This window comes from Copadichromis virginalis, linkage group LG6 (assembly GCF_057382275.1).
Source record: "Copadichromis virginalis isolate Kocher_CV1m ecotype Utaka linkage group LG6, C_Virginalis_male_GT1.1, whole genome shotgun sequence".
NCBI classification, from domain to species: Eukaryota; Metazoa; Chordata; class Actinopteri; order Cichliformes; family Cichlidae; genus Copadichromis; species Copadichromis virginalis.
The window spans coordinates 10,794,173-10,821,929 of record NC_140623.1 but is presented as its reverse complement, the minus strand read 5'-3'; the positions used below and the strand labels follow the sequence as shown (position 1 = coordinate 10,821,929).

The window sequence follows — 27,757 nt, the reverse complement described above, 5'->3', positions numbered from 1 at the left end:
CTTCACAACATGTAATCAGAGTCACGTACAGAGAGTTTCCAACGAGGTGCACACCCCTGGGAACACTCAAGGGCGAGATGGTCAGATGAACTGAAGTGTACATGGCTATACCTCCTGCTCAGATTCAGCCAAATGCTGCAATGATCAGATGACACTGCACAGTGGAAACAGATAATGACCCGCAGCATACTGCAAAAGCAACCCTAGAGTTTCTCAAGGCAAAGAAATAAGATATTCTTGGGTGGCCAAGTCAGTTACATTAGTGCAATAGAGCATGTTATTCAGTAATTGAACGAAAAACTGAAGCAGAGAGTCAGAAAAACAGGCAGCAACTGTAGGTGGCAGCAGTAAAGGTCTGGAAGAGCATCTCAAGGAAGGAAACGCAACATTTGCTGCTCTCCACGAGCTCTCGACTTCAGGCAGTCTGCCTGAATCAAAGCTAAAAGTCCGCACTTCATTTACATCTTGATTGTTTGGTTTAAAACCCTCCGTGGGGGTATATAGAGGTAACACTATAAAGACAGTGTTGAGATAAGCCGCTTTGAAAGTACTAACCTCACATTACATTCCTACGCTGATGGACGTAGGAAGTGTTACAAACAGCTGATCGGATAAGCGTGTTTCTGGAATATTTTGTGTGTGTGTGTGTGTGTGTGTGTGTGTGTGTGTGTGTGTGTATATATATACACACATACACATACACACACACACACACACACACACACACATATTGCTGCAAGTGCTGCAAGTGCTTTTTCCTATATGTGGAAGGAAACCGTGACGTAGGACAAGCTGATGGCATAAGATGTAAGTACAACTCCTCCGGTTTCATATGCAAAAAACATTATTGCGCTAGCTCACGTGGTTGCAGTGCTACCAGGATTTAAAAATAGTTACCCAAAACGGAGCGTGCCCCCTCTGACCAGCTTTAAAGGGTTAAGATCCCCAGGTAAAGAAGCACAGGATTACACCAACACATTTTAATATACTGGAGGTCTGGGGAAATCTCATCTGGTTGCACAATGCATCACATCAGTCTTGGAGAAAAGTCAAATACTGCTGCCTTGGCTGGTTGCTTGCTTGCCCTGCCATGTGACTCTGACGTTTTAACACAACAGTTGTGATGCAAACTAACATCTTAAAAGAAACAGAGTCACCCGGGTCTAGAAAAACAAACCCAGGTGCGCTGTGAGGTAAAATTTGCATTTTTAATAGCACACGTTTGGTGGCTTTAGAGAGAAAGCAAAACAACAGTCCTGGGAATGGATGAGAAACAGGGCTCAGATCCAGGGATCTGTGTGGGAGTTTGAGCTGAAAGCTTGAAATACATAAACATAAATTTGTCTGAAGGTGTAAATTGTGAGGCGTTCGACACCGCGCTGTTGCGTTCGGGTTTACCCATCTTACCTCATTTGCTGCGTCTCCCAGCTGGTTTTCCTTTGGTTTCTCCCAGGGATGTGGTGGTGCTGGCTCCTCTCGTTGCCTCATCTCCTCATCTCCACCTCCAGCTATGGCCTCTGGGATCCCTGGGCCAAATCCTTGCCCTCCGCCTCCTCCCCCGAGACCCGGCACGCCTCTAGCTTTGGCATCTGACTGCCGGAGACCGGGTAGAGGGGGGGCCTCTTCAGGAGAAGCTGGGCTGAGCGGGGTGGTGGCCATACCCTTCTCCCTCCAGAAGAAGCCGGTCACCATGATGAAGGACTTGATGTTGGGGTATGGAGCCGAGAGCTCCCGCAGCAGGGAGACGTAATGGAGGGCCTTGTAGTAGTGGAGGAAGGAGATGACACACAGGCCCACCGTGCACAGCAAGAACACCCTGTGCCGCCGCATTTTCATCCTGGAACAAATGGAAAAGGAAGAGACATCAGTGCACCATTTACCTCCACCGGTGAGGCACAAGTCATGAGAAGCAACAAGCTTTCAAGATAAAAACAGAGCCACAAACCTGCCTTTTCTCCCTCTAATATTACACACACTTGCCAATGTTCACTTTGTGGAGTCATCTTAGAGCCCTTTCTTCCCTTAGCTGAATGCTTGTAGTATAAAGATATAGAAAAAAACAAAAACAATCTTGGGGATCCGTGGTCTTTGTACATTGAGGTTCGCTTAAAAGGATTGTGCATGATTTGACGAGATGTGTTTCCAAAGAGTAAAATATGGGAGAGAAAAAAAAAAAACACTTTTCAAACAGAACAGAAAATAGCGGAAATAAAAACTGCTTATTTAGCAGCTAAAGAGCCATAAATGTCAACAAAGACCAAAGTGGAGCTCAAATTTAAAAAAACAAACCCCAACAGGCTTCTTCACGGCAGCGCTTTGGCCTCACTCAGTCCAGTGAACTGTGGATAATTCATGCTGATAATCGTGCAGAGTTAACGTGAATTAATTTCAATCCTGTAGCTTTTTTCTTCTTTTTTAATTAACACACACAAACAACCAGGCATCCAGTGTGTATCATTAATAATCCTGACGTAGCTGCTAATGGACGATTTTCCTAATATGGATGAGATGAGAACAAAAATAAGAAAGTGTCCCTACTAATGGATGATTATGACGTCCAAAGCTACAAAGCATAACAGAAAAGTTGCTTTCAAGTTCAAACACACTCCTTTATGTCCACGTCCACTTGATATTAAGCATTTCACCCAGATTTCCATGTTTGAGCCAAAAAAGCAGCTCTGAAGCAGGATTTCTCAGTCGAGTAACGGTGACGGCCCGTGCTTACACGGCAAAATTTATTCTTACATTTAAGCCAGTCTTTAAAAAATAGTGTTGGCCAGAAAATGTTAAGCTCAGATGAATAAGGGATAAAGTACTGAGGAAGGAAAAGAAAGACATTTCCCAGCAGTGCATGAAATGAACTTGAAGCTTGCTCAGCACAGCTCTTCCACTGGATGTGAAACGAATGTGAAGAGGAGCAGGAAGAAGTGAGGTCCAGCTGGGCGGACGAGAGGATGTGATGTCGTGGGATGCAGATTTGTTTTACTCAAATGAGGAGGACAATGATTGAAGAACTTTTTTCCAACAGTCAGGTTAAAGTTGGAAACTTTGTGTTTCAAAAAGCTGCTAAGGTGTTTGCAAGCAGCTTAGCATTAAATAAAAGAAAAAAAAAAAATATCCAGGTAACTTCTGCATTAACTCGAGTTTGTTACCAGGGTGCATCGCCACGGTAACCCATGCTGCAGCTCTAACCTGTTGCAGAGCAGGTTAATGTTGTCGCCGTCGCCGTCTACGGCACAAACAGAGCTTCTGCAATCCTAGAAGGTTTCTTAAACCTCTGGGTGTGACACCGCAGGCCGCACACAGCCCACTTCGATCTTAAGTGGGTGAGATTATAGATGACTGGAATAATCATTAAATATGAAATAAAGCAAGCGACACAAACAAAGAGCTTGTCATTGTGAGGTTTGCAAAGGGCTCAAACAACAATAGAGCTCAATTGCAGTCTGCACCACTGTTTCACAACAAGAAGCACAAAATTATAGCAACAAGTTATCTCCCTGCCGCGGTCACACGACACAATCTGATCTCCAGCTTGCACAGAGGCTCATATGAAGGGAAAAACATGACACTACAGAGCCTTCCATTCAGCCCCATCCACAAAAATACTGAGAAGGTCAAAATCTTGAAATGTCCCATCAGAGGGGGCAGTTTGGCATGTTAGCGTTTACACTGACGAATTGGATATTAGAGTGCAGATAAGCATCTACGGATCGCGGGTTAATACCAGGTACAAACAGAGCACATTTACAGGCAAACAGCCTTTCCACCTGCCACATATCAGTTTAAGTGTACATGACAGAACACAAAAAAGGATTATTTAATTCAAGTAACTGAATGCAGAGCCGCAAAAGTTAAAAAAAATTCATAATTTAATAGTAAATAACAGATAACAAGCGCCGCACCTTTTCAATTTGCATGCTAATGAACACAATTCTCCTCAAACTTAATCGCAGCGACACCAGGTTAATGAAATACGCTGCTAACTAAAAGGTCACATGAGACTGTAACGAGTAACTTCCAGCCCAACAACAAGAAGATAAAAGCGATCCTCAAATAAGACGTCGGTGCCGTTTTGGGGGAATGCTGTGAGAAAGCATCCTCCGGCACATCGCGCCGTTAACGAGCCCCGATACTGCAGAAACTCGGAGAAATACGCAACTACTGTCTTTTCCCATTTTAGATGACAGCACAAAAGATCTCAGTGAATTGGGCCTACGGGTGGAGAAAGGGGGAAGAGGTCAAAGGTAAAGCAGGCATATGATGAGGTCAAAGCTGGTGCTGCTTGGTTTATTACTGAAGCGCCGCCGCTCCACATCCTCCCTCCAAACCCTTTCAATTCCCGACTTTATTTATCATCTCTAATTCCCCTTCACATTCACTCCCTCTCCCCGTTCAGCTCGTCTCCGTTTCCCACACAACTTGACATGAAACGAAATGCAAGAAAGGAGGAAGTGAGGACTGAAAGCCCCCCCACCAAACACACACACACACACACGCAGAGAAATTGAAAGAAGCAGTTACAGAGAGGGAAGTAAACATGATTTCTTTCCTCCTTTTTTGAGCACTTTGGTTTCACATGAGCACAGATTCCACTTGAAGATTCGCAGATGACCAGATAAAGAGTCGGCTTAACGCACACTAATCGTCCTGGGTGGCATCAGCAGAGTCAAGACTCAAGAGGACTGCAGGCAGGAAGCGAACATTAAAGTTAACAGTGTGTGTGGATAAGGTGTGTCTCGGGTTTTTTTGTTTTGTGTTTTTTTTGCCTAGACACTCTGGCCTCTTGGAACTGATTCAATTAGCATCCGAATAATGACTAAAGACTTTAGGGGCAAGAAGGCATCTCTTGAATCTTTTCTGCACCAGCACTTGTTGACCTTGTGTCCCAGCACGAGTCTAGACTTCAGTTTTGCCTACAATGACAACCTTTGCATAGCTTCAACCTGCAAATAAAAGAAATTGAAATGACGACTATATAAATGTCGTGCTGTTACTCCTCTTACTTTTATCCACCGTCTGACACGAGCCATTTTACCTTCCTTTTAGGCCGCTTTGCAAGCCCGGCTGCTCTTCGCAGACAAAAGATATAAAGGGCAGGTCGGTGGGTGGGGTGTGCAGACCAAGCCCAAACATTAGAGAAAAACAAAAGCTGTCTGAAGTGTTTGGAGCACTGAAGCCAGAGCTTCAGGCAGTATTTTCAGTGTGTGTGGATGAGGAGTGAGTGTGAGGATTTCACATCCTGCTGCTGTGGCTTTCATTGTCTGAGAAGAAGGTGCTGCAACAGGACAAGACGTATAACACAGAGCTGACATCAACAGGCACTCCTTTCCACTAATCTGACGAGGTTTCATTTTAACAAACAGAGCGAGCACAACCATACTGTACGATTCTAGCAACATCACTGGATCCGAGCTATGAAGAGAGGTTAATTCACTAAGAGACTAACAGCTACCTTCATTTAAGAGCTCACATCTCTGCTTTTAGGGATATTTTATTTTACATTTCATTTCACAGAGAAATCACAGAAAGAACGTTTGTACTGATTTAGCCCATCACCAGTTTGCACAGCCCACCACCAATCCATATACAAAAGCACTTACAAACACAGCAACCGCCCGCATCGTGCCGGGATTTTGTGCAGATTCGTGGATGCCCTGGTACCTCTAAGCCAAGACATCAGTGCAGAACTTATTCCAGTGTGCTCATGCCAGCGCTCGCTGTCAGTCTGCTGTTGCAACCTTCCTTGCCCCGGAGGTGCCGCCTGTCAGATAGTGCAATGCAAAAGGTTGAAGCTTACAGGGCACAGAGTCTGTCCACCTGTAACACATGTAATTCTACTTTTAATGACCTGAAAAATAATCTTTCTGGTTTGTGTTTACCACAAACCAGAAAAATATATATACAAACATTTGGTTTGTGCTGCTTGAAAGCCAAGCCAAGAGATAAACAGTTGCAGATATGAGGTCTGTGTGCTGGGAGGAGGAGGAGGAGGAATTCCCCCTGTAAACTAATCTTAATTATACGTAGTATGCGTGTCACTATGGCAAAAAAGTAAAAGAAACAAAACAAGTCCTGTGACACCCACTGACCCACAGAAGTGCTCTGTGGAGAACTCTGTGTTTACACAGTCCCGTCTGGATGTCTGAGGACAGACTTCATCAGTGCAATAGTGTAACTAAAGATCAACAGTGTTACTCAGTCTGATTTATGAGAATTCAAGTACACAAAATTATTTTGCCCGATGACAAACGCACCCTTTGTGTAGTACGCGAAGCGAGGATCAGTGAGGCGCTTTGTGCCGTTTGTGTTTGAACATTACCGTAGACGCTTTTGTCTGAGCATTCTGGCTTTGTAAATATTTGAAATACCTCTCAAAATGCAGTATTGTGCACAAGTCTAGAGCTACCTCTCATTTCTTTATACTCTGAGAAAATATTTGTTATGACCATCTTCATTCTTCAACAGTCTGAACTCTCTTAGGCAGCTTTCTTTTCATTTCCTTAAGTGTTCTTCAAGAACAGGATAGTTCTGCAGGCTGTTCGAAGGACATTCAAAGCTTTCTTCTGTTCTTGTCAACATGAAATTAAACTGCTGAGCTCATGGGAGGCCAATCTATGATTGATAGAAAAACACACAATGGGACACCGAGTGTTTCACTACTGGCAGCGTCATACTGAAAAGCCGTTTCCAAACAGATGCTTTCTCGATGGAATTGCACGGTGCATCTGTATTCCATCAATTTGAAAAGATGCCCAACACCACTGACTGAAATGCAGCCAAAAACCATGACAGAGCCTCCACTGTGCTTTAGAAGTCTTCGTGCATCGTCCAGTTTCCTCTATTTTTTTAAGGACATGCTGCACACTGTGCCAAGTTTTTAAGCTAATAGCTCTTTAGGAATCACTTTGAAAGACCTTCAAAAACCCAAAGTCTGACTCCTTAGAAGCAAATTATAAAAAAATGTGAGCTGGCTCAAGACTTCTGTCACAGTTCTGCACATCAATTAAGCCATTCAAACAACTGTTAACATTCTCGCCCGTCCAAACAGTGTTTAGACGCCTCATTCTTGCATTAGACTTGCTCATTACACTTCCCATCGCCACTTAAAAACAATGACAAAATTGCATGAATCACACACTAAAGACCGTTTTACACACATGATTGTTTCCGTACTCAAACAGATCAAGAGCTGGACTTGTGTGAACCCTGAACAAACATGGACAAGTGGCTATGAAAATGTTACCACATCAGCAAAATATTTCATAGGTCAAATGATAAATGAGATCCAGATTCTCCGAAAGGCTCACAGGCTTTCTGCGGTGTGTGTGTGCAGCCTCGAAATCCACTTTTCTTATCTTTGATCACACACACAGACGCACAGGCACACAAATATTTTTCCACATGGGAAAGTCTCTCGCATTGTCTCATCTGGACAAAGAATTTCTCAGCTTATTCAGCACCACACTAAGTCTCTGAGCAGTCTGCTGGCCTCACCTAACAAGCTCTCTGGGGAGACATCAAAACAAAACAAAGCACCTTGGGTGCAGCAGTTAGTGAGACCAGCTCCCAACCAAACAATCAGAAGCACAGCCCAATCAGAGGGTCTTTAGTTAAGGGTTTCAACTGTCAGCCGCAGACGTGCTTCTCACAAAAAACAAACACCTAATTGCGCCGAACTGGAATTGCCAAACTTCTTAATTGTGTCCTTGGGCAATATTTGCAATACAAAGTTATTGGCTGAAGAGCTGTCAGTATCAAAATAGTGCATCAGTATCATGTGGGTGGACGGGGGATTATCAAGATGCTGAAAATGACACCAAGCAGATTCACATAAGGAATGCTCGAGCTATCAAGACAGTCCTGTTTTAAGTCTTGTGACCACATTATCAGTGGGAGTAATGGCAGAAAAACTGAAACAGAATAGTAAAAATACTTGTAATGATGTGGATTTTCAAGCATCAGGCAGCGACTTCTTCCTAAATGGAAGAGTTTTAAAATGAAACAGCACCCATAAAGTTTTATTGGCCTCACTCTTACTCCCAGAGTATCGCAGTAAATCTGTCGCCGCGCACCGCTGATCACAGCTTCTCTTGATCCTGCTTTTAATGCCTGCTGAGGCGCTTATCGTACAGGTAGCTCCTCCATTAGCAAACAAGTGTCCTGCACTAGAGGGATTCTGAGCAAGTCCAAGGTTTAAGTCAATACTTTTGCATTTCTTTACTCACTTGATGCACGGGGAATGACTGAAGCTGTTGCTCAGTCATTTCGTTGCTTTGAGTCTCTAATTTTAGATGAAAGGCACAGTTTTCATGTGCAAGAGCAGAATCTGAGAAAAGTACTTCTCTTTGCACAAGTTGTTTCAGATGCATGCTGCAGGTAATCTGATGGTGCAGATACGCCCTTGTCTTAACTCGATCCATTTCAGTCTACACATGAAGCATAACAGTACGTGTTGTACTCGTGCTGTAAACGCCAGTTTTTGTACTTTCTGCACAGCGACTCCAAAAAAATGAGCTCTGAAGCCCTTCTGGAACACAGCTCACCTGCAGCTCCAGATTGTGCTTAAAAAGTGTTGTCTAGACCAGTGAGGGACTGCTGGCCAGTAGAGTCACCTCTCCGACAAAGTGGCTTTCTGCCAGTTCCTCTTACATTTACAAATAAAACACGAATCCTGGACCAAAACGCAGAGCGCTCTACCCCGATCTCTTGCTTGATTCAATTGCTCCGAGCTAACGGTCGATGGACAAAGATGTTACTTATGGATCATCATTTTGTGGAATTGCCTGCCATTTTCCAAGAATCATAGTTCTGCGTAACAAACCATCTGGCTTAACAACCATCCGGAGCGTCATTTCAGGGTAGGTGGGATCATAAAACTGAATCATGAGATTATCACAAGGTCGTAAAACCTGAAGTTCGTCACCATCACACTATGTGAGTCCATATCAGTTTTGAGGTTGACTGTGGTATTGAAAACATCCATGTGCGTCATGGAAACCAAAAACTATTTTTAATAGCTCCCATTGGTTAGCTTAACACAGGTTTCGATCACCACAAATGACTTTCAGCATACTTACCCATATGGGAAAGATATGTATAAATCTTATAAAGTTTGTATCTGTCTTGTGTGAAACTTGTATGAAAAGCATATAAGTGTCAAAACAGATATAAGATCCCTTGAAAAATTATATAATGAAACTTGTATGTTTTGGATACTTCCTAAAACAATATATGAAAGTAATGCGAAAGTGGCCACTTTCATGAGTAAATCATGTAAGTTTTTACTATTTCTTTTCCGTATGGGTGATTTTGCCACTTTTGTACACTTGTGGTTAAAAATGGTTAATATTTGGAAACAGCTTCACCCATATTGCCATACATTATACTTCGTTCCTCGTTCAAACTTCCTACATAGGCACACGCTGGCAGGTAGCTAAATGCAGCCCCTCTTCGCTCGTCTCTTTGGCAGCAGAATCAGGAAATCCCACTCGTCTCCTCTCGGCTCACGGGTCACTGCTTTGGTGAGCGAGACTTCAGGAGAAAGCCAGAGTGCTAAATGGATTTCAATAATGCAAGCCCAGTGAGAGCCTCAGAAAGGTTGTGTGCATGTGCCGACTGCATGTTATGATGGAGCTGGGGTTTAGGTGGACATGAATATTGGGAAGCGAGCTGCGGTGTGAATGCGTGCTGCCTCTGAGGGGACCTGATAGGTGAGTGATAAGAATTACCGCTTCAGGTGCAGCAGACGTGAACGTGCATGCATGCGTGCGTGACTGAGCACGGATTGAGGTGAGAGGATGGGAAAAGCCTGCAGAGTGCCTCTATTCCTCCGATCTCATCTATAATTCAGCACTGTAGCGGTCTGTGAGGTCTTTTTCTCGATCCTCTGCTGTTTACCTTCAGTAATGAAGGTGGAGACGAGTGTTCTACGGTACATCTCACCATTTCTCCCCATCTACCGCCAACTCTCTGGAGGCCATACAGCTGTGAGCAGCAGCTCAGCGCGTTTCACTGAATGAAGTCCTTCTGAATCCAGAGAATGTGTTGAACTGGGTAAGGCCTGCCTGCTTCAGCCTTAAAGCCATCTAGAGCAGGGGTGTCAAACATAAGGTTCGGGGTCCAGAATCGGCCCCGCCAAGACTCTAATCCGGCCCACTGGACAGATTTGGATAATGTGAAGGAGGGCATCAATTTTTGGATTTTTTTTTTTTTTTTTTTAATGTATTTAAAACGGTTTTGCAGTTTTTCCTAGCGATAAAGCGTTAACCCAGAGTCATTCATATTACACCACAGTTATATCTTAGTGGAAAAACAAACAAAAAAACCAACCAAAAAACCCCAAAAAAAACAAAAACCAGGAACTTTTCTATTGTTTAATTGTTTATCTATTCACCTTTTTTAAACAAATGTGTCCACACATGAAAAAGACCATTTTCTGCAAATGAACAGAAACGTTCTGTTTTATAATTACAGCGCTCTCTCGGCAAGGAGCTAACAGAACTACTTTTTCTGTAATTTTACACATTTATTTCTTACAATTTAAGCCCAAACAGTCATGCAAAACATTTATTTCCTTTAATACAGCAGCATTTATTTAACAGATGGGAAAAATCTGAGACATACTGTTGAGACTGCATGTCTTTTTCTTATATGAAGATATCTCAGGGCTGGTCCGGACCACTTAAGATCAAAGTGAGCATTACTTTGCCCACAAAGTAAAAGGACATCTTTTACCTAGAATATTTCTAAAATGCTCTTGACTCAACATTTATGGATAATCTGAGTTCATCATAACAAAGCATGTGTCCCTGAGGTTATGGTAGCTCAGTCGATTGTGCATCTTTGCAGTGGCCATCCCCACAGTAGAGGTTTGGGACAAAACTATTTTTACTGAAGGAGAAACAGCACAAAACCGCCTCCTGCTTTTCAACTACACGTGTAAAAAACAAAGAAACGCAATTTGTTTAAAAAAGGAAGCGGCTGCTAAATCTGAATCGCGATTAAGTTATAGATACATTTCCACTCCTTTCATGCAGCAACCCTTCCTTATCTTTAAAGTTGAAACAAGGATTCAAGTCGATTTTGGCTCCACTGTATGGTTCAAGATCTGAAAACGCTGGATCCCACATTTCCTATAACATAACTCATTGGTTCCTTTCAGAGAGACGTTCTCTGCCCAAATACTTGCTCCTCCAAAAAAAAAAAAAAAAAAAAAAGAGGGGGGGGGGGGGGAAATAAACAAAGTTATTTTTTTCATTTTGTATAAAAAAAAAAAAAAGGAACATTTTACATATTATGCTGTACATATTTAAATGGTTGTAACAAAATCATAGTTATTTATATTCCTATATGTTGTCAATACAAACAACAGTAAGAAACGTGAAGACGTCAGAGGTCAAATGTGACATGATATACAAGCCTTTATTTTTAAGGCCATTTGTCAATTTCTGACTAATAAACCATCAAGTGATCCTTGAAGACCTTGATGGAAGACCTAAGCTAAATTTGAAGGCATTGTTAACACGACTCCGCTCTACATTCATTCAAAACTATGATGTTTACAGACAGAATAACGCCACCAGAAACACGACCCCCTTGGCAGAACGTGATAAACATCAAAGTCTGTTAAATCAAACCTGAACATGACAACCAAGATCACAAAGTCATCAGGAAAAGCGTAGCCAAAGTTGACGTTTCCCATACAACCAGCTGCCTTTTGGAAACCAGATGTTTGCCCCCTGCTGGCCATTAAAAAGAACTCCGTGTTAAGGCCCTTTTAGGACCTGGTAGTTGCATCCATCCTTCAAATACAGTCATGTGTAACAAAGATCTGTCATGTGGGAGACTGAAAAAAACAAAACTAAGGTTTCAGTTGATCGCATCAGTAAAAGCTCATCAGAAACAGAAGAGCCGTGTTTCCCCCGCCCCCCACAGCCCACGCTGCACCGCTCTTTCCTTTGTTTTGAACCACTGGAGGAAGTTTACACTAGAAATTTGTTATTATTAATCTAAGGAAGTACATGGCACTGTATATTGCTTCAGTGTTATTAATGTGTGTTGTACTTCTGTATACTTGTAGATCCTCTTTTCTGTTTGTAACTGGAATAAGTGCACAGTGAATCCACCTCAGGGACAATCAAGCATCGCTCGGCTGAACTCTCCCCCCTCGCAGCTGATTCAGTCTCTTCTCACGCACGTCTTTCCTTCTATTCATTTCAGCTTTCTCTTAATGGATTTCTCAGCTAGGACCATCCGACCCCGGCGGTTTACAGAGACAGGTTGTGATCTCGTAGAGCCCCTCAGCCATGCCGAAACATTTTCCTCTGTTTTTAAGGTTCTTTCGCTCCGTTTCTACAAACGTCTCATTCCTGTCGAGGATGTGGCTCTGACTGTAATGGCGTTCTGTCCTCCTCGCACTTCCTCCGGTCACACTTGTAAAGGTCACATGTTCCTGTAGCCTGGAATGATTCAGATGCTGTCAGAAAATCTGTCAAGCTGTGCGAAACGCTGATTTAATACGTGGTAACAACTGTACTTCATACGGCTTAGATCAGCAGTGTTCAAGTTACGTTTAATGGCTGTCAAGTACAATTTAACATCAGAATCACACAGACGACGGATCTGTGCGACTCCCGTGTACATACACTGACTATCGTAAAGACAGGAAAAGGCTGCGCAGATTAACCTCACCTTACCGTAAATATGAGAAAAGTTGCTCAGAGTAAAACACAAACAGACCATCAATGCCCACTAACAGATCTGAGTATGTAACAAACAGCATCTGGGTTCAGATCCGGACTGCAGTCTGCCTATTGGTGACCTAGAGACACTCCAGGCCTCAAAGACCGGCGTCCTGCAGGTTGTAGATCGCACCCTGGGTCAACACACCTGAATCAAATGATTAGTTCATTACCAGCCTCTGGAGAACTTCAAGACATGTTGAGGAGGTCATTTAGCCTTTTAAATCAGCTGTGTTGGATCAAGGACACGTGTTACTGTGTCGGCGGTCTTTAGCCAGGCAGACTGTGCCTGCGAAGTCCTGTTATCTGAAAACTGCAGTTTACAAATCGTCCATCAAAAGAATTTCCTCTTCAAAAACTTATTCGAAGATCAAATCTATTTTTATTTCGCTCTACAGTTCGTCTATCCAGAATTAGAATAGAACAGACAGCTACATGTACCCTTCAGGTACTGACGACATATCACATTTACGAGGAGGCAGATCAGACGTCACTGTGACCTTCAGGTTAGACCTTTCTTTGTGATAAAAGCAAAATCCTACAAACACAATGCCACAGCTAGTGCTGGCTTCAAAGCACTAAAAAGGAGATAAATAGTTTGGTTTCTCCCAGGAAAACAATGACCTGCTGAAGGAGTGAGGGGAATATTGAGAGTGTGAACCTCGGGCTGAAGAGGTCACTGAAGCGTCTGAGCAGCTTGGCGCACAGAGAAGAAGGTTCACTATACAAACTTTGTATTTCTAGGCGTTACCATCACCTTAGTTCCCACCAGTTCCGACTTGCTAAATCTGTCACTTCTTCTCAGTTTCCTCTAACCTCCCACATCGCCGTGCTTCACTGTGCGGCGTCACCAACGACCGCCGCTCTCTTAAAAAGCAGTTCTCGCTGCAGTGATTCACCCCTTTAGTCACTTGCAGCATCCACCCCGTCTTTTGTTATCCGCGCCCACTCGCTTCCATTCTATTAGAGGTTAAAAGGCCAACTGCGAGATCTAGGCTGCTGCCGGCCCGTTACCGCCGCGCGTCGTGATTGCAGGGCGGGCTAAGCTGACTCACGCTAATGTTTTTGTATAATATCGGTGCGATAACGACAGGGCTCCGCAAATCAGCTTGACAACAAACAAAGATGTCTGGCTTGCAGCAAGGCTTATCCCCAAGGCGTGTGATTATAGGCGAGACAGAATTAAAACACCAAATCTCCTGTCAGGTTTTTCCCACCTTCCCCTCCTCCCCCTCGTCCCCACGCAGCCTGGTCTGAGACCCATTGCCTGTCGCTCGGCTTTCTGCCTGAAATACCGACGTGATTATTATTGTTTGGGGGGGCGGATGCTGGAGAGCAAGTGGATCTGTGTGTGCACGGGCTCGACTTGGAGAACACAACAGGTCCCATCGTGGGAGAAAACCAGCGGGTTTTCCTCGATCACCATCTCGCTCTCCTACTCGCCACACGCCTTCAGCTTTTTCCCGCCATCTTAAAGCGAAGCGTCAAGACAGCAGCCTTTAAAATTGCTTACTTGTAAATTGAGCCTAACATTGCAGGCGTGTGCACAGAGCTGGGATTAACTGAAGTAGGTCAACACCCAAAGAAAGGAAAAGAAAAAAAAAAAACCCCAAAAAGCCCAACAACAACAAGGCTGGAAAATTCACTGACACGCTGCTATTGTCTGCACAGCTAACATTGTTATTATGGAAACAGGAAGATGGAGCCCATTAGAAAGCCTCCATTTCAGCTCCAGTTAAGCCTGATGGGTCTTTGCATTAGTCCACGGGGCAGGTGGTAATAGCTGAACGCAAAGAATCAGGCCCGATGGACCCAGAGAGCGTTCTGCTGCATTATGCATAACTGAAAAAGGCCACATCGGTTTAAAAAGCAGCCAAATCAACATCCAATATTTTGGGGGGGGCAGGCGTTGCTCAATTAAACTTTTCCCCCCTGTCTTGCATGACAGAGGCTAACGAAAGCAGCTCGTTTGAGAAAGCCTGATCAGGGACAGGAATGAGATAAAGAAAAAAAAAGAAGCACGTAGAGGGAGAAACGGAAGCAGTTTGAAGCGAAAGCATGAGGGCGAGGAAAGAGGAAGATTAGCGCTAGAAGTGGTGCAGCAGGACGCTATGCGGCTTCAGATGTGAGCGAGGGAAGGAAGAGAGAGAAGCAGAGAAAGAGATGTGGGGGAGGAAAGCAACGGCAGAGCTGAACAAAATAAAGCCAGAGGTCATGTGTGATTTAGATCACAGGGAGGAGGAGAGCCAGGTCGAGGAACTCGTTTTGAGGGGGACACAGTTGAAACAGTGGGCACGTTTGCGAGCACATACATTAGCTAAGGTGGATATACACGTTCAAAATAGGCATTTTTAAAAAATAATATCACAGCAGCTGGATGATAAAACAGCTAAACCAAAAAAGTCCAACATGGTGTAATTTCTTTGCTGCTTCTCTCACCAGATGTTAACACAACTGCAGTCACTCGCAGCCTTAAAAATAGGCCTGTTTTTCTGCCACCGTGCAAAATACTGTTTTTCTTTCCCATCGCTGTTAGCAATGACAGTTTTTTTTTCCCCCACAGAAGGAACTCGCTAAGCTGTATAGGTGCCAAGAGGAATTTGAGTAATCCAGCTGGGTTAATCGAGTTCTGCTTCTGCGATTACAACCTTAATGCGAGTAAGATAACTCTTAAGGGGTTTATCTGACAGTTGCAATATTACCCCGCTGGTTCTAATCAAATTATTAAAATATGTGTAAACACAGCAAGTGACAGAGGAGCAGACGGTGAGGTAGACTGGTGCATGAGAAAAGGAAGTGAGATGCCCACAAAGATGAAAGAGGATCAGGTGATCACTGTCAGCTGTGTGAAAACGAAAAAGTAGAAAGCTGCTATCAGTCCTTACGCTCTATCAGGCTCAGTTCAAGAGCACAAGCAGTGAAAAAGTCTTTAAAAAAAAAAAGAAGAAAAAAAGAAGAGCACTTGGCATCTGTACCAGTCCTTCGCGTGCCTTCAGACGTACTTAAAACCTTCGTGAGCATTTCCTGAAAAGGGGGGACGCAGGAGGGTGTAAAAAAGGTGAGATGTGCAGCGTGACACGGGTTATAGATGAGATGTGACTTCCTGTCAGACTCACAAATTCTTCATTTAAGGGCTTTGGTGGATTCTGTCTTGTGTTATAAAGTACATATATAAGAGATTCAGTTTGTCTGGGATAAACAGGAGGAGCATCTGCTCCCACAGCCGCCTCCTAACCTTCATCAACTAAAAAGCCAACAAGTGAGTGATTAGCACACAGGCAGAAATGTTACATATAGGACTTTAAAAACTGATACAGTGGCAATCTCTGATTATTTAAAATTAGGGACAAGGAAGATAAACAGATTTGCCATCATTTGTTAGGCTTCCTTGTTTATCCTCTTTCTGATTGCTCTGTAATCAGCTGTTTGTGTGTTTGTGGGGATCCAAACACTCTTGCCGGTATGCCTAACATGGCTCAAGGGTGTTTTTTTTCCTTAATTTTCCATTTATTAGCCATTATATACACACACACACACACACACACACACACCAATATCCATAGATCAGCTAGTTGCTAATAAGTTGAGTAAGTAGAATACTGTCACTCCCCAGGAAAAAAGGGAGTTAATGTATAAATAAGTGCTGTGACAGCCACACATACACACTTTACAGTAAGAAATGAATAATACTGCAAACCAACAGTTGGCAATACTTTACTGTAAAGTCTGTATGCCAAACTGTTTCTATGTTGCCAGTAAATTCCTTGCTGGCAACATAAATCCTGCAGATAATCAAAGGTGGTTTCAAAGGTGATTAATATGTTGCTCGACTTGGCTGACCAACCTAAGCATCGGCATAGTGAAAGTATATTTTAGCTATTAGCACTGTCCACATCTATAACGTAGGCCTGAGCACATGAAGGGTGGGAGGTTGATGCTTTGAAAATATAAACTCATCCATCTCCACGGTGATATAAGCACAACAATAAAATGGTCAAATACAGAGAGAGAAACAAATAGCGGAAAAAATGAGTCAACTAAGACGAGTGTAAAATAGATTCTGATATTAGCAGTTTGCAGAAAAGGACTGTAGTTTAAGTCTAAATGTCACTTTAAACACTACACTGGACGTATACGGGCTCATCTTCACTGCTGGATAAAGCACAATTCTGCACACAAACAGTGACTAAACTGTTGCTGGAGCCACTACAAAGCTGCAAATCTGGACTTGTTTACATTCAGAGCAATTTTCCAGCTAATGGTTGTCAGAGTGCTGCACAGACACAGCTCTGTCACAGCGGTGAACAGCTGGCAACATTTTAAAACCAAATGAAATCCTCATCAGGATTTTTTCCCCCAGATTCCACTCAGTTGGTCATTTGAGACTTATATTATTATAATAATAATAATAATAATAATAATAATAAATGTCCTTCTCTTGTTCGGCTGGGCACCTGTAATTAAAACCCCCAGATTTCTTTGAAAGCTTTTCATTTGTCATGCGCAGCTTTGAAAAAGTTGCTTGTAAAAGTTGACACGAGCTTTAAATTGCTTTAAAGTGCAGTCATCCCCCCGTATTTATATGAAACTGTCGATACATATGAGAGAGTGTAAGCCTGCCAGCTTAACCCATTTGTTGACTCATACCATAACCAGATGCCTCACCTTGTGCAACCCCGGGGTAAAAATAAGAAAAAACCTTTGTTTCCTGTCTCTCACCCTTACCACGGTTCTTTTTCCAGCCTGAGGCACAGTTTTCAAGCAGAGTGACAGATTGATCAGCAGTTGCTGTCGCACATGTGAGAGAGCAAGTGTCCGATTGAGTTTGGCACAATTTGGCACATCTATAACGTAGGCCTGAGCACATGAAGGGTGGGAGGTTGATGCATTGTGCAGACTTGTAGCAAGACCAGTGCCAACTGCAACCACAAGGCCTGTGTGTGCACGCCGCAGCTCACTTATCTGTTACAGGCACAGTTCAGGAAGTGCGCCGTGCACGGTGGGAATTCAAAGCTTCTGGGTTCCGTGTGTGTATTTGGAAAGTTGACCGCGTATCATCGCGGCAGGAGGAAAACCCCCACACCGCTTTCCTGCACTAGCGAGCACGATTTGGTTAAAAGAGACTTCGGCTCTTTGTCCGTTGCAGTTATCTCGCCAACACACCGTTCTTAACGCCACACCCTCTTTCATATTCAGGCTTGACATTTAGGCAGTTAATTTTAGGAACCGCACAGGGAAGCAGAGTCTGGAAGAAGCACTACGCCACAGTAAAAATGTCAGTGGAACTCTGTTTTAAGAACTCATATATGTTATATGAGTTCTTAAAACAGAGTTCCACTGCCTTTTCCCTGATCCATGACCGCCCTGTGGATTAAAGTCCCGCTTTAACCTCTCTGTGAACCATCCAAGAATGAAAAGGATCGTTTTAAAGAAAACAGCCAGGGAACTAGCTCGAGGCTTTTGTGATACTTCCAACAGCACCACGAGCGCTGTGCTCTGTTCCTAATTATGCCGATTCAACAGTGGCTCTAAAAGGTTGGGCAGATTTCTGAAAAAATGCACTGACCTTTGATCCATTTCCACTTCCAGAAACTTCCTGATTCGTGAATAGTGACAATGGACATCCCACCTATTGCCACTGTACTTACAATTGCAAAATACTGCTGACATGTTGCCATTCTGTGAGCTGGGAAACGGAAAGAGGGGAAAAAGAAAAGAAAGCAAACCACGAGAAAAGCTTGTGAAACAAGAGAAAAGACCTTGCAAGACACTGGTGCAACTCAAGAGCCACACTTATGACACCTCAGATCCGCCTCCAGCGGTGTTGCCATAGAAGCGTCACATTCGACAATAATAATAATTGATTGGATTTATATAGCGCTTTTCAAGGCACCCAAAGTGCTTTACAATGCCACTATTCATTCACTCTCACATTCACACACTGGTGGAGGCAAGCTACAGTTGTAGCCACAGCTGCCCTGGGGCAGACTGACAGAAGCGAGGCTGCCATATCGCGCCATCGGCCCCTCTGGCCAACACCAGTAGGCAAGTAGGGTAAAGTGTCTTGCCCAGGGACACAACGACCAGGACAGAGCCCAGGGATCGAACCGGCGACCTTCCGGTTACAGATGCGATTCCCAACCCCCTGAGCCACGGTCGCCCACGACGAGGCCTCTGAGGTGCATCAGTTTCTTCTTTGAGCGGATTTTGGTGATTTGATTTCACCTGAATAAGAAGTGCGCAGGCTCCAACCCTCCAGAGCAACAGTTAAGCGTTTTGCACATACTTCTGCTGGATGGCACCTCTGTGTGTAAGGAGCTGGTCACCTGCCCTGAAAATTACTGGTGAACTGCCAGTGCTACCCCTCAGCCTGCTAAGTAGGCATACCTATGGTATCAATTTCAAAATCCCACAGCACCTGGTTCTCTAGTTATCACTTTCACAAGATTTTCAGAAAACGTACTCTGATCTCGAGGTCAAGCACCGAGATTGGACCTGGTCCAAGATTTTTAATAGTTGAGCCTCTGGTATCAATATGAAGCTCCTACGTCACCTTGTTTTCACGTTATCACTTTTGCAAACTTTGGTGTTGCAACGATAATACCCGATTAGAATATGAGCGCTTCATTATTTACCCACCGATATTTCTCATGTCGTGCTGTTGTTCTATCATATTAAAAAAAAAACAAAAAAAAAAAAAACATGTTCTTTCTCGATGCCTCTTTTTTCCCCCAATTTTCTTGTAGCAGCAGACGTGAGGACAAGCATCCATTCAATCCTTTTAGCTCTACATCTGGCTCACGTTTCCCTGCCAGCGTCCACCTTGACCATCTGGAGAGAGGAGCAAACCGACTTGCATCTCAAGTGCTCTTATCTCTGACGACCCCTTCTTCCCTTTCGTCAGCCCAAAAGCACCAACTGGAAAGGTCAGGAATGTAGAGGCAGAACGGTGTGTGTGTGTGTGTGTGTGTGTGTGTGTGTGTGTGTGTGTGTGTGTGGGGGAGGAAAATGTCAGGCAACCTGAGCTTCTTGTCAGCTGGATGTGCTTTTGTGCCGTGCTCCTTCGCCTGCTAGCGCTCATGCTACTCTTCCCAGAGATGAGAGCGCGCGCACACACACACACACACACACACACACACACACACACACACACACACACACACCAACTACTATGAACATTTTTAAAGTTCCCCCAGCTGATACCTCATTGTCATTCTCCTTCCTTCCATCCTCTACCACCTCTGTCTTCCTCTTTCAGCTCTGTTTCAGGCCTTTAAACATAAAGTCTCCACTAGTTTCTGCTTCCCATGGCAAAAGAGAGAAAAAAAAAAGGTTTGCAAAGCTTAACACATCAGCAGCTAAATCCTCAGAGCTCCCATTCAGCACATCAACTCAACATGGCACATTTTTCATTATCGTTACCCTGACAAATCACCAGACAACACAACAATGAACTCCAAGGTGCGAGTGCTCCTGGAACACATTTTATTAATAGGTAATGTGCAAACAAAGTCAAATGATAATAATATATTGCAAGGAAGGAAATTATGACTGGTTCAGTCATCGGCTTGAAACCAAGTAGCAGCAGATCATGATGATGTGTCAGATTAGCTCCAAATTCACAAAGAGTTTCTGCTACATTTTCACTCTAGACCTCTACATGAACCTGGAAATGACTTATTGAAGACTGAAAACCTGGTCAAGTCACAACATGAAGGTATGAATACAGCTGTTGTGCATGAGCTCAGTGGAAACAGCCAGGTCACCTGGTTCGAGTTTGCACTCCGGAGCGCCATGACGAAGGGAAATAACTTTGTTTTACACATCTTTATCGAAATATGTCAACTAATATTTTGCCATGTGACTCGGGCCTCATCACACCTAGGCAACGAAATCGAGTTTTATTCTGTCGGCAGATGGAGGTGGCACAGCTTTCCTTCTTTAAACTATTGTCCACATAAAGACCGGTGCTGACCTTTTAAAATTCCCCTAGTTTGTCTCCGCCCTTTCACCGTTTGTGACATCTTCATTTGGAGAAACTAAATTCTTCAAACATCACAGTGTTGAATGAGCATCTACTCTCAGTGTTTCCCACACATTTAGATCCTTCCAGCGCCTTTCCAGTGCCCTTACCCTGCGGACTGTCCCCAACTCTTTGTTCTGCTCTCCGGCCCACGAATGACTTCTCCACCTGCTGTAGGTTTGCTGCAGTCCAAGAAGGTGGAGTTTGGAACACGTCTGACCAGAGGATGAGATCCTTCTGGGATAACGTCACAACAGCGATGCAGCCAAAAGCTGACTAGTAAGGAACTCGAGAGGGGGAATCATTGCAGAGATGGCAACATTCCCACAAGCACATATATACTTAACAAAAAGCTAAGCCCTGTCATATATAAGGACATACACAGATTAAAAACAAACACTAGCTCTACATCTACTTGGCTGCTGCTTCTTTTTTGGCTCATTCTACAAAATCAAACTGGAGCAGATGGCTGTCAGGGGTTTGATGAACCACTTAAGGCTTCTGCCTTGCTTTGCTTGATTGAAGGCAAGTGGAACATTTTATTTTGAAATGCAAATGATCTCACTCTCTCTCTGCTTTTTTCCTGCTTTAATGGAGTGATTGCATTAGAAGAGGGAAGATGAAACTCACTTCTCTCAAGCATTCCCTGTGCTGGAGCACCGACAGTTTCACGAACCCATGTAAGTCTGGTCTCGCAAGAACTTTAATGTTTTTGTTGTTTTGTGGTTGTTTTTTGAGCACAGGCTAATTAATAACTACAAAATAGATTTTGCTATTCGTGACTGTACATTGAAAGCTTTAATCTCGTGAAACTGTGACATGAATTGTAAGTGTGCGTCTGTTCGCTGGAGCAACATAAAAAATGTTTTGTTTGAGGGTTTTTGGGTTCCTAACTCCACCGTAAAACATCAGCTTTGCATAGATTGCACGCAGAAGCAAGAACATAGGCAAATGATATATCCAGCCAATCCTGGCAACACACGTTGGGTGCTATATTTTTAATGCCAAATTACTGAGAGAGAATAAAACAAGCATGTGCAATTTGTGCCCACAAGCCACCACAATCCAGAAGTGATGACCTGCCACTGATAAGTCCTGAAAACCCTTTCTGTTGAGGTAAATATAGCCCCTCGTTGATAGACGCAGAATGTCACTTGGGTACAACCCTGAGTGACGGGAGACAAATTTAAAAAATAAAATAAGCAAATAAGCAAACGGTCCATCAGGCTTCTCCACCTGCCTCTGGAGAGAAAAGTGAAAGGAGGGAGAGGTGACTGGCAGCTCATTATACTCTGCAAGACAACCTGTTAATGATACAGACAGTGGGTGAATGTGACACTCAGCTAGCGCCTTACCCCTACTAAGATGGGAGAACATGTAATTACGCACACACAGGCAACTAAAGCAGACAAAAATAACACTGGAAATTTGGTCATTTTCTTAAGTAACCATCAGACTAGTTTCTGTGAAGGCGTAGCTGCTTTGGGACAGATGCTGCAGGCAGCGCTGAGAGCATAAATTAGAGATACTCGACTGACCGGCAGAAAACTCACGTGAAGTATATTTAGGCACAGATTCACTGCTCACGCCTGATAAACAAATGAAGTCCAAGTTCCTGCAAATCGAGCTGTTGTATAGTTGCATGTGTGTCGTTTTGCATACATAAAAGCCACTGAAACTGAAAACTGAGAATTGGTAGTTTTGCTCAGCAGAAAGTTTGATTTTTAGAACGCTCGAGCCTAACGATAGCTGGCATACAGTTAGCCAGTAGCGTCCCTTTGCCGATTGGACGATAAAACCTCAACTTGATCTTTCATATCTTGAAACTGGAGGTTCAGACATGAATTTCGATGTCTCTCCACAGCACGTGAACACCCATGACTCCTTTTCTCCTCCACTTTGACGTACTACATGTGTGGGTGGTCTCTAGCCACATATGTAAAATGCAGTTAGTGAGAAGGGAGATGCCATTCCCAGCAACTGTATAGAAACACAGTGGGTGAACATGGCGGCTTCCGAAAATCCCCAAACCCACTTCTAATTTTATGTATCAGCTTGTTGGAACATATATAATTATGTAATTAAACACTATTCTGCGTATATCCACAAGTACAATATCCAACTTTACCTTTAAAAGAAACATTCTCCGACGGGTGACCATGAACAAAATAGATTTTTTCTCTCAGCTCTCTCCGTGGATGGACTGGATGTTTCTATAGTGACATCACCAGATATCATTTTTCAGTACATTTGCTGGGCTGGGATAAGCAGCCAAATCTGATTAAACCCTGGATGACCGTCCTCTGGGATTTGCGATTTCTAAATCATCCATCAGCTCGAGCTACCTGTTCCCAAAACCAAACACCTGCTTCTGACTCTATTCTTAGTTTAATAATAACATTTGTTGCTCCCAGTTCTTTTTTGTTTGCCATCTGCGTCCCATCTGACTATTTATGCCCGGAGGTTTCATGAACTGAGCCTCACTTAGAGTTAAAGCCAGTCTATAGCCTCGCTGATATGAGAACCTCTACAGCTACCCCAGTTGGAAACCCACTGTATGATAAATCATTCAAATAAAACCATCAGAGAAGTTGAATTACCTTCTTTAGTCGACGTACTCGCAGCCCACTGAACTCTATACGCTGACAACAGTTCACAAACCAAAGCCTGTGACTTATGCTTGCTGACAACAGTGTGCTGCAAAGTTTCACCTCTGAAACACACCAGCAGCCCTCCACTTCACTGCTCATTCAATTTCCTGCTCCTTTGCATTGCTTACATTTTACATTTTCTGGCACGAGGAGAAGAATAAGGTTCATTTCCTGGATCACTTCTGTTTCAATCAACCAGCTGTATTAAATGCAGAAGGAAAAGCTCCAGCAACCAAGAAGGAAAACAACATTCCTTTAACCTTAAAAAGGTTCGTGGCAGAAAGGACTCATGTGTGAAGAGTGAAGTAAGAGGGGTGGGTGGACTTCTTTAATGAGATTAATTAGCGCGAGTAGGAGGGGGACAATGTAGGAGACAAAACGTGATTCAGTGGGGTGAAATGAGTGCATTCTTAACATGATGAGTTTTCTGCATATAGCAACTCTCGCTTTGACGAAGGTCAACCCACCTCCATTGTTCATTTTAATGTGTCGCATTCATGTATATGTTATTGAGTGAGTGTGCATTGTGTTCATTGATTCGCTGCAAATGAAGTTTCCCGTTAAGGCACAAAGAAAGTTTTGAACTGACAACGCGACAACAAATTCTTGAATTAAGCTGACAATGGCGAGACAGTCCATCTGGTTGAATTGCAATTCGGTCTGAACACACACACACACACACACACACACACACACACACACACAGATAGATAAACTGGATCGTTTATACACACAGCCAGCCTCTCTCTTTTTGGATAAATGCAGCATTATGTGCCTGAAACAGTGAGGGGTACATAACAGTCAGGGGGCTTTCCTCCAACTTCATGCCCAGTCAATGAGTCTTTAAGAGCAAATTATGGACATTCAAATGTAACACACATCACTCTGAATACACAAACACACACAGTTCCTGTTTCTCATCAAGTCAAATTGCTCATAGATAAGCAGCAATAGCCAGAACGGTTTAAAAGTATGTTTTAAATACATCCTCTGTCATAAGGCATCTCAGTACAATCTTTTATTTTATGCTTAAAACTCGAGTCCGATTGACCGAAAGCTTCAGACTGAGGTTGACATTCAGCTTTCTAAATGTGTTGCCAACAAGAAGGAGAGTAGAGTTTCCTCTGGTAGGCAAACATCATCAACACCACGACCAGGCTGAAAGGCGTTTCTCCCACGTGATATTTTTTGCCAATACTGATAGCAAATAGCTAATATCAGTCAATGTTAGCTTCCAAATATATCAGTCAAAGGACCATTATTCAAACAGAAGAGTACATGCACGTTTTAATGTAAGAGATGTATTACTGCGGAACAGGAGTTGGGGAGCGAAAGTTGTGCGATGATCACTCCAGCTTTTAATCCAACATATCCTATTATTGGGAAATGTTCGTCGGGGAAGTGCTTTCTTACTTCAGCAAGACAATGCTAAGACACATTCGGAGGTAATCTGAAAGCATGAGTGCGTATTAAAGAGCTCAACAGCCAAGTGCAGATGCAAGAAATCATTTGCTGATTAATGAAAAATACAATCCTTCACTGACAAAAAACAGTGATGGCAGCTTGATAATGACGACCTGCAGAGTCAGCACAAGCTGTACCTCAGTCAGGGAAAAGGACAAACAAAAAAGGGGAAGCAGCTTGTGACAGGAAATAAGACGAGAAAGGAAATTTTGAATACATGTGTCACAACAAGTTTCTGATCAGACGCGCGGCCCTGTGATCGGAGAACAACTGCGCTTCTCAATTTAATATGCCAAACGTCCTCACAGGTCACGAGCAATACTTCTCAAAAAAAAGAAACAAGCTTGTATGTTTCTGGTGTGATTAAGTCGAGCGGGTTGGCTTGACCCAGGCGACCACAGAGCAAGATCCTTCATAGCAGAGCCTCAGTGGAATAAACAGCTCAGTAAGCATCTGCTAATGACTGCGGTAATCTTGAAACTAAGAATCAATGCTTGTTAGCAAAAGCCTCTGCAAGAAGTTGAGTGAGCTTCGTTGAGATGTTATGGTTGATGTCAGAGATGTGAATGGCTGCTGTTATTCCTACTTTTTGTGTTTCAGGTATTCCGTACTGGGAAGCCTCTTTTTAGATATTCAGATAAAGAGCAAAGACATCATGAAAGTGAGTGTTGCTGGGAAACAGGTAGTGGGTCCTTTGTTGAAGAGGAAGCTTCCACCTGTTTCACCCCAGCTCAGATCCATCTCGTGCAGGTTGCATGTGTACAACACCAGAAAAAGCAGATATTTTCTTAAGCGAACTGTGCACAGCACGATTGCATACATGTAGTTATTTACGACCACTTCTACCACCTAAGTGCAGCTTTATGTTTTGCAAGCTAATTTATATTGTTGTTTCCGTGTGGGTCAGAAACCCACAGATTGTGCTTCACAGTATCAAAGAACGACAGCAAAAAGAGGTCGCATTTCTGCATGACACGAATATAGACGTGTCAGAGCATATGTGAGTGTGAACAACAACACATCTAAAAGCATGTGTCCGCTTAAGAGTGTGTGTGTGTGTGCCCCCAACCTCAGTGTACTTTTTCCATCACACCTCTATTAACTCTTTTTGCCATCAGCGTAGATCCATAATATCTCCATGTCTCCTGCTCACAGCCATCAGCAGTTCAATAACACAGTCAAAATTAAGGTTGTTTTAAAAAAAAAAAAAAAAGATTCTCAGATACTAATAAATATCAATTTTACCATCAGATTAGACACTTATTTGGAACAGCCGATATTAAATCAGACGATTCTTTTCAGAAAGGATGGACGTTCATATTACCAGCTACACGTGAAGCCAATCAGTTGCTTTTATTACTGATATAATCTTTATTCACGTACTTTTCTAAAGGAGAATGCTCAAACAGCGCTACAAAGACAGACATGCAGTGGATTAATTAGTTTCATTTAAAGTACGTCATATCTACGTCAAATGCAGCATATCTGTGGTGATCAGAGGTCATGCGCTTTTCCTTTGTGCCATCTAAGTAAGCAGTGAGGCGCTGCATTAGTTTGACTACATTTGTTTGACAAATCTTATGTAAAGGAGATTGTGACAAATGAGTTGATATGCGTGATTTTACCAGTTTGAAATGAAAACAACAAAAACTAGGAAGGAATCAGTTCCCTGGAACACATTTATACTATTTTAAACCTTAAAAACTTCCAGATGCTCAACTTCCTCATCAGAATTCTTCACTTCCAAATGAGACGAGTGCTGACTTCTTGCTTTCATTTATGATAAGAAAACTTTGTCGGTTGAACATTATCATGTGTGTAGAACATTGACTGTAGTTCAAAATTCAGGCTTTTTATACCTGCAATAAAACAAAACAAATGACCTTTGTCAAATATTGCAACTGCTGTTAGTTACGCCTCTGTTTAAAAGGAAGGTAGGAGGTCAACAAGCTGAGAGATCATTAATAGATAACACAATCATTACTGGGTAATACAGTCAGCCCTTTAGCTTCAAGTTAAATTCTAATATCAGCACTGATAAGCCTGGGACACTTTACTATCAGGTTAGCCACTTATGTGGAGCTGCCAGCATAGAATTGTACATGTTATAACAAACAGTGTTAATTTATTGGGATAAAACTATTTTTTGTAACTAAAAAGTGTTAACAGTTCTCTTAAAGTTAGACGCTCAGGTCTCATCTGGACAGAAACAGTGGCAGTTTACATTACCAGCTACGCATGAAGCCAATCAGTCGCTGGTAAAATCTTTATCTTAGTTATATTTTTTAACGTTTTTCCAATAGAGACACATGCTAACAAGCCTGAGACAAACTGAAAGGCAGTTTCATGAAGATTGGTCCAGTAATCTAGGAGGAGATAAGGACCATAGATACACCAAGGCCACTCTAAATGAGGCTTTATTTATCAAGCACAAATTCACAACAGTTGCCTCGAGGTGCTATAAAGACCCTCCAATACTGGAGAGAAACCCCAACAATCAGATGATTCTCTATGATCGAAGTCCTGGGTAAAGCAAGAAGGAAGAATTCCCTTTAACCAGGAAGACGCCTCCAGCAGAACGAGGCTCAGGGAAGGTCAGATGTCTACCGTGTATGTGAGGTGACGAAGAAAGGAAAGGGGGGGAAGGAGAGCATTGAGAAGAAGGTGAAATCTCAGTTAGATTTCCTCAGTAGACTCAAAGATAGATCAAGTTTAGCTAAATGGCTCTAAGAAACCAAAGCACATTTTTCCTGTGCATGATTTATTTTTCCTCCAGAAATAGCAACACAAGTAAAAACGAGTCCTTGTCTCCAACTCTAAACGAGCTCTTGATGCTAAACTACTGTCAAAACAACAGACTTCCACCAGGACACCAA

General features: G+C 43.0%; 1 protein-coding gene and 1 long non-coding RNA gene across 3 annotated transcripts in view; one reads left to right on the top strand and one right to left on the bottom strand.

Annotated features, from left to right (window-relative positions):
• mgat3b (beta-1,4-mannosyl-glycoprotein 4-beta-N-acetylglucosaminyltransferase b) overlaps positions 1 to 27,757 on the bottom strand; it is a 56,760-nt gene that overhangs the window by 14,303 nt on the left and 14,700 nt on the right. The window contains exons 1-2 of one of the 2 annotated variants that reach the window (XM_085458593.1): positions 5,604 to 5,840; positions 1,408 to 1,837 (exon numbers count right to left, since the gene is read on the bottom strand). In XM_085458593.1, the coding sequence (XP_085314719.1) occupies positions 1,408 to 1,837; positions 5,604 to 5,680 (507 nt within the window). In that variant the 5' untranslated portion in view covers positions 5,681 to 5,840. Of the gene's footprint in view, positions 1 to 1,407; positions 1,838 to 5,603; positions 5,841 to 27,757 lie in introns of those variants that run through there. The other variant, XM_085458594.1, reaches the window with a different exon arrangement.
• On the top strand, positions 15,623 to 20,055 carry LOC146707264 (uncharacterized). Its single transcript, XR_014920807.1, has 3 exons — positions 15,623 to 15,801; positions 19,490 to 19,669; positions 20,002 to 20,055. It is a non-coding gene; the product is annotated as an uncharacterized LOC146707264 (long non-coding RNA).